Raw genomic sequence first — 7,248 nt, forward strand, 5'->3', positions numbered from 1 at the left:
AAAAAGGTTTTCTTTGGCTATTTTCATGGCAATTTTGCGGGCCTGGCTATTTCGCATAAGCGTATTTCATATCATCGGCAATTTTGGAATTGTACGGTAGGAAAACACATTGTGAACAAAACTAACATTGCTTTTTATTTAAATTAAATAAATAATATTTCACATCAAAAGAAACAACAATGTTTTAACAAATGGTATTAAATCATCTGATGACAGAACTGTAAACAGAATAGCTGAAACTTTAACAAACTAAATAACTCAGTTACCTCTAATCATTAACCCATGTTTGTATAATGGAGTTAACTCCGTGTGTTGCTGCTAGCATACAGAACACCTGACGGGGAAACGTTACTCGTGGATGGGGCTACAGAGCTTCTAGAAAGACAGTCCAACCCGGTGAATTCCTCCGTCTGGATGTGGTGCTCTTTTGATAAATGTTTAGACAAACTGCTCGTGTTACCGCCCTGACATGCTAAACTCTTATTGCACTTTTGGCAACGAGCATTGTCCACATCGAGACGAGTAAAGTTTAACCACACCTCGGAGCGCTTCTCTCCGCCATCTCCGCCGTGTGTTGCTGCATGTAGCAGCCGCGTGTGTGTAAACTGCCCCGCCCCCTCACAAGCAGGCGGGGGAGAGATCGAAAATACTAAAAATAATCATAGAAGCCTTTTGCAGTCTTTTTGCATGTTAGAAACAAAGTTGGCGACACTAAAACTGAAATATAATGTTTGTGTATAGCAATAATACACATGACATATATTTTTTACATGTCTCAGTACCGATAAAAAGACCGCTAACGTCGGAGCATAACGGTACCACGGTCTTTAATAATTCAGCCCCGGGGCCCGTTTAATACCGGGGCTCGGTACCCATCCCTAGTTCTGAGTCTAGCATACAAAAGCGCTGCAAAATGGATCCAATTTTTTTTTTTAAATAAAAAAATGCGATCATCCTCTGAGGCGGTGTGGGCAAACCACCTGACCCGTGTTGAAACACGAAGCTTCTAGTTCACCACACTTTTGAGGGTGTGACCTTATGTATAGTTCCTTTGAACAAATGTGATTATGATTAGAGCACAACATTGACTTAATCTAGCCTCATTATTTCTCTCCAACTCTATTATTTCACTCTTAAAATGCGCCAGGTTGCTGCGTTTCACTTTAAATTGGATCCATCGTTCCTAAATAATACTTTATATATTTTATATCACAATACATATTGCAGAAATAGCAATATTGCAATCTTTTTTTCTTACATGAAAAATAAATCAGTGCTACGTTTATTTAAAGTGCAATAAACGTTTTCACAAAAACGATTCATAATTGTGATGAAGAATCTTTATACATCTAAATAATTCTTATCATTCTGGCCATTATTGTGAACCGCTAGCAAACACAGAACACTTAAATGAGCTCTTTATGATATGAATACTTTGCTCCTCTCAGAGATGAATGAGAGTCAGGGCGGCAATACTGTTTAACCCTCGCAGTGTACAGCAGCTCTAACAGTGTGTATTGTGTTCTCAGGGTCACGTGAAGTTGTCAGACTTTGGGCTGTGCACCGGGCTGAAGAGAGCGCACCGCACAGAGTTCTACAAGAACCTGAACCACAGCCTGCCCAGCGCCAGCGACCTCAGTAAACAAAGTAGGGCACACCTTCCACTGATCTCATCTCTAGCACATTAGTTTATCTTTTTATCAATATGTGTTTCTTCTATTATTTACATAATAAAAAAGTATTTTAAATAGCTGGCACCACATGTTAGCCTGTTCACTGCATCAGCGCTCTCTGTCCCCTCAGCCTTCCAGAACATGAACTCCAAGAGGAAAGCAGAGACGTGGAAGAGGAACAGAAGGCAGCTGGTAGGTCTGAGCACAGATATCATTACACTCGACAGCAGTTTGGCACCGGCCTTTAATTATGTATGACTCAAATGAAAAATACAGTACAATTTATAGAGGGCATATCCTGCTGATGTTCAGGCCCATTCCTATCAGTATGTAGTGTCTCTACTTTAAAGAGTGCTCTCCTGCTGATGTTCAGGTCCATTCCTATCAGTATGTAGTGTCTCTACTTTAAAAAGTGCTCTCCTGCTGATGTTCAGGTGTATATCAGTATGTAGTGTCTCTACTTTAAAGAGTGCTCTCCTGCTGATGTTCAGGTGTATATCAGTATGTAGTGTCTCTACTTTAAAGAGTCCTTTCCTGCTGATGTTCAGGTGTATATCAGTATGTAGTCTCTCTACTTTAAAGAGTCCTCTCCTGATGATGTTCAGGTCCATTCCTATCAGTATGTAGTGTCTCTACTTTAAAGAGTCCTCTCCTGCTGATGTTCAGGTTTATATCAGTATATAGTGTCTCTACTTTAAAGAGTCCTCTCCTGCTGATGTTCAGGTGTATATCAGTATGTAGTGTCTCTACTTTAAAGAGTCCTCTCCTGCTGATGTTCAGGTGTATATCAGTATGTAGTGTCTCTACTTTAAAGAGTCCTCTCCTGCTGATGTTCAGGTGTATATCAGTATGTAGTGTCTCTACTGTGACATGTCTCCATGCTGTTCCGAAAGCTCTTTATCTTTCTCATACTGTCTGTGCTCTTTTCACCCTCTGTCTGAAACAAGAGCCCAGTCTGCTCTGATTGGTTAGCGGGCCGGCTCTGTTGTGATTGGTCAACCGCTTAGATTATGTCCTGCCCCTTAGCCTATAACGTACAATGTGTTGGAGCGCTAGCCAATAGAAGCGCGAGTGTCACAGAGATTTTAGCCTTTGCTGACCATTTACATGCACTAAAACCTATAGAACACACTACAGGAGAGGGAAAACCCCAAAATGAATAAAACGGCCCTTTTTGAAGTTAGGGTCAGATTGAATAAATGACTTTATCTTCATCTTTTAGCTCAATGCTAACAGCTTTTAATAGTCTAACTGTTGTTTCCCGTCCCTTTCGTAGGCGTTCTCCACAGTGGGAACCCCCGACTACATCGCCCCAGAGGTCTTCATGCAGAATGGATACAACAAGCTCTGTGATTGGTGGAGCCTGGGTGTCATCATGTATGAGATGTTGATAGGTAAGGCTGTCGCGATCTTGTTTACCCTCTGGCTGATGTGGTTGAAAGGGACAGTTGGTGATTCTGCTGTCCTCCCTGTGTGCAGGTTACCCCCCCTTCTGTTCAGAGACGCCTCAGGAGACGTACAGGAAAGTGATGAACTGGAGAGAGACGCTAACTTTTCCTCCAGAAGTGCCTATATCAGAGAAGGCCAAAGATCTGATCCTCAGGCAAGAACTCCTGTGTTCATCTGTTCTCTCACTGTGCATTAATAACACATATCAGTATCTCTATTAGTATTGTATAATGACAATGAGGGCGTTATGTCGAAGGGCACCTGAAAGGTTTGCTCTGAGTTTTGTGATATTAATGTGACGTGTGTTGTTCCCAGGTTCTGCTGTGAGGAGGAGCACAGGATCGGTGCTGTGGGGGTGGAGGACATCAAGTCCAACCCCTTCTTTGAGGGGGTGGACTACGACCATATCAGGTGGGGGCTTTTACATGGTCAAGGACAGTTATCACAAGGAGACATTTCAAATATTTTCTTTATCTTAGAGATGTTGTAGCTTGGAGTTGTGTCTCTGTACAGAGTCTGACTTCAGTAGGTTCTCAAAGTGCAACAACATGTATTTAAACCACTACTTTTGATCATGTAGTGCTGGGCATTATTGCAAACAATAAATTTACCTGATACCAGTTTTTCTAAATGTACAATGTTGTATAAATATAATAATACAAATATAATTCAGTGTACAAAAATCGAAGAGGGACAGACTGCCGTTCTATCGGGGTGCTTTTATTTTCAACTTTTGTGGAATGTGCTCAATGTATTAATCAGGAACAAACGTTTGACTTTATACCTTCTGGTTCAGTTGGTAACCTCAGGGTTTTCAGAAGACCTTGGTACAGATATGTGCTCATCTCTCAGCTCGAGAAAATGTTTTTTATTCGGGACAATCAAGTGAAGGATAAAGTGTAGCTCGCAGTCATTCATTAGAAAATAACACGACAGGGTGAGCAGGGCCCTTCAACTACACGGCTACATACTAAATATTGATTCAGAATTATTTTAATTATTTTGCAATGCTCGTATTGCTTGTTTAAACTGCCTGAGCTGCTTGCCAGAAATAGCAGCTTTATCTCAAGTGACAATAGGAACTGCCACCCAGCCAAATCAGCTGCTTTGGAACCTGGTTAACAATTTCCAGGCAAACATAATCCTCACCAGCTCCCTCATTTCTCAAATGCATGATTTCTCTTTGGTGATTGTCCCACTCACCTTTCTCACATCACCTCCTCCTCCTCTTCAGAGAGAGACCTGCTGCCATCCCCATCGAGATCAAAAGCATCGACGACACCTCCAACTTTGATGAGTTCCCTGATTCAGATATCCTCACCCCAACAGGTACGCTGCTCTTTCTGTTGCACAGTCTGCTCCTCTGTTATGACGTCTGCAATAAGTTAAAGCATCTTCTCCCCCCCCCCCAGTCGCTCCGGTGTCCAACCAGACGGAGGCCGACCTGAAGAACAAGGACTGGGTCTTCATCAACTACACCTACAAACGCTTCGAAGGCCTGACCGCCCGAGGGGCTATCCCGTCCTACATGAAGTCAGGGAAGAGATGAAGGCCTCCAGCAGGCTGCAGACCCACACCACCACGGAACCTGAAAGAGTCCCCCCCCCTCTGCTGTGAGAGGAGCTTCGGCCCTGGAGGGAGAACTCTGTTTTCTGTTACCTGACTGAGGAGTCCCAGCACTCTGCGAATAATAAAGGGGCTCCGTTTCATCCGCTGCTTTGCAGGAGCCGCCGCCTTCCTTTCCGCAGGTCTTCACCTTCTCCGATGCTTCCGAGGGCACCTTCCGCTTCCTGCCCACGCGTGAAGACTGAACTGCCGTACAGCGACTCTCTCCACCAGTGGATGCAGTGGATGTTCTCCCTGCCGTCACCAGCATCCATCACATTCCCTCTATAAACCAGCAGTTTGACCTACCAAGGGCTTCCACACCAGGACTCCATCTCCCCTTGGCCCTTTTTCTGTTGACTCTTCGCCACTTGAAGTGAGTCAGGTGCTCTTCAGGGATCCTGTCCAAATGTTTCTGAGGCTTCTCTAAAGTGCTGCTGGCTTCTCACCTAACCAAAGACTGAGCTGAATGATGTGTCTGCTTCATCTCTCTATCACCTAACTTCTTCCTAGAAATGTATTTTTACTTTTTAGGTGCATATTTTGCTCGTTGAAATGTGTGAATATATGAGTGATGCATTTTGTGGAACAAACATAAGAGTCTTGTTACATGTTCACCGCTTATGTTGAATACCTTTAGCACCTTACGAGATGTTTGATCCAGCTCCAGTGCTTTAATGAACCTACAGATCATTAATGTGTGTGTGTTGGACTGGAAGAGTCCACACATGAGTTTTACAGAGGAGTGATGTCACCGTTTTACTGATGAAACGCCTTGAATATGATGCAAAGTCTCACCAGGGATTGAAGCCTCCGTCATCATGAAACAAAACATCCCACGCACACTGAAACCAATGCAACTCTTGCAGACTTAGCAGCTGTGTGACTCTTTAGCAGAATACAGAATGATGCACACGTGTACAGCCGAGTCGCTGCAGCCGGACAGGGACTTTTTAAATAGAATCACAGGGCTAAACATCTTCCAGTGAACACAATATCCAAAATGCTGTCATTTCAAATGAATGTAAATGAAGTTTTTATTGACAAAATATTTTTTATTTTGCCACAATAATTCCACAATGCTGTTTGTGTGAATGTAGCCTGGACCATACAATATTTCTTTTTCTTTTTTATGAGTGTCCTGGCACATGAGGTAGAAATATGGAAGCCTGTTACCACCCAGAAATGAGACTCAAGAATGTTAACAAAAAACACTTTCAACAAAAAAGAGAATTAGCGAGGATAACTTTTTTTACTTTTATTGACCTAAAAAAATATTAATCTTAGATTCAGTCAAAATTATGACATGTCTTTTTAATTTAATATAAGTTGCTAAATTTGCCTTCAAATATTTATTTTATTCTTAATCTTGACTCAGAATTTTGATTTATTAAGAGGTCAAATTTTATGTGAAACCATTGACTGTAGTAACATTTATAAATATGTCTATTCACAAAACATTTAGAGGTTGACTTAATTATTTTTGTCAACAGATTAGACATAATTGTATGATGTTAGTTGAAAGCAATAATATTAGGTTGAAAGAAAAAATATCAACCTAATATCCAACTAACCTAATACAATTCCTTATTTAATTAATTTAAATAAGTTCAACTTTTTTTTTGTCTAGTCATAACAAATATTGAGTTTCATCGCCATATTTAGAGATTTACCGTTTTATTAAAATGACTGACAGTATCTCTTTTAAAATAGATCTTTAAGAGTCGGTGTTTTATGATCGGGACTTTCACGGGCAGGAATGAACTTCCATATCTCAGTTTAGTCTGCGGTGTTTCCTTTTAGTCTGCTATGACACATGTATTCAGATAGTGTGTAGACGAAGCACATGGAAGCGCATTTCAGTAAAGCATGCTATGGGCTTTTTTCTATGGCGTGGGGGGGGGGGTAACTATTTGTACCTGCTCTGCATGTCTCACAGCATCAGATGGGTCCTCTTAAAGCAATAGAGCACATGGGATGACTAATGATGTCACGCTGTGTGTCTGTGTGGGTGAGGATGTGATCGGTAAAATAATGTTGGATTGGTGTGTGTGTTTTTCTACAAGTGATGCGTGTGTATGCTCTGCTCATGTCATCATGTGATCTGAGAGGTTGAAGTGAGGGATTATGGGAAGCTGGGTGAACATTATTTAAACCACTTTTTAGCGCGTGGCTGTTGTATTGTTTTCTGCTATTTGACAATGAATTGCTCTGCACTTACTGTGTCGTGTCGTCCTTAGAAACGTGTAGAGGTCGGGGTTATATGAAAAGAAACGTCTTTTTAATAGTTACATTATATTCATTTACATCTTACAATATTGCAATATACACACACCTTTTCAGATATCAAACCCTTTCGAATTACTTTTCAAAATGACCTTTCTTGCAATCTTGCTAAAGAAATGTACACATTATCCTGCCAAAAATGATCATCACGATCATTTTTGAAAATATTGAGAGCACCATTATTTATCATGATTATTCACTGGTGTAAGTGAAGAGACATTTTTATTTTATTCAC

At 41.2% G+C, this 7,248-nt stretch overlaps 1 protein-coding gene across 1 annotated transcript in view; it reads left to right on the forward strand.

Annotated features, from left to right (window-relative positions):
* LOC104942201 (serine/threonine-protein kinase 38-like) overlaps positions 1-6,948 on the forward strand; it is a 16,896-nt gene extending 9,948 nt beyond the window's left edge. Inside the window, exons 5-11 of the mRNA XM_010767400.1 lie at positions 1,512-1,647; positions 1,804-1,865; positions 2,950-3,067; positions 3,153-3,276; positions 3,438-3,533; positions 4,357-4,451; positions 4,535-6,948. Coding sequence (XP_010765702.1) covers positions 1,512-1,647; positions 1,804-1,865; positions 2,950-3,067; positions 3,153-3,276; positions 3,438-3,533; positions 4,357-4,451; positions 4,535-4,671 — 768 coding nt within the window. The 3' untranslated portion in view covers positions 4,672-6,948. The remainder of the gene's footprint in view (positions 1-1,511; positions 1,648-1,803; positions 1,866-2,949; positions 3,068-3,152; positions 3,277-3,437; positions 3,534-4,356; positions 4,452-4,534) is intronic.
* Positions 6,949-7,248: the final 300 nt, after the last annotated feature.

This window comes from Notothenia coriiceps, unplaced genomic scaffold (genome assembly GCF_000735185.1).
Source record: "Notothenia coriiceps isolate Sejong01 unplaced genomic scaffold, NC01 NC01_scaffold00004317, whole genome shotgun sequence".
NCBI classification, from domain to species: domain Eukaryota; kingdom Metazoa; phylum Chordata; class Actinopteri; order Perciformes; family Nototheniidae; genus Notothenia; species Notothenia coriiceps.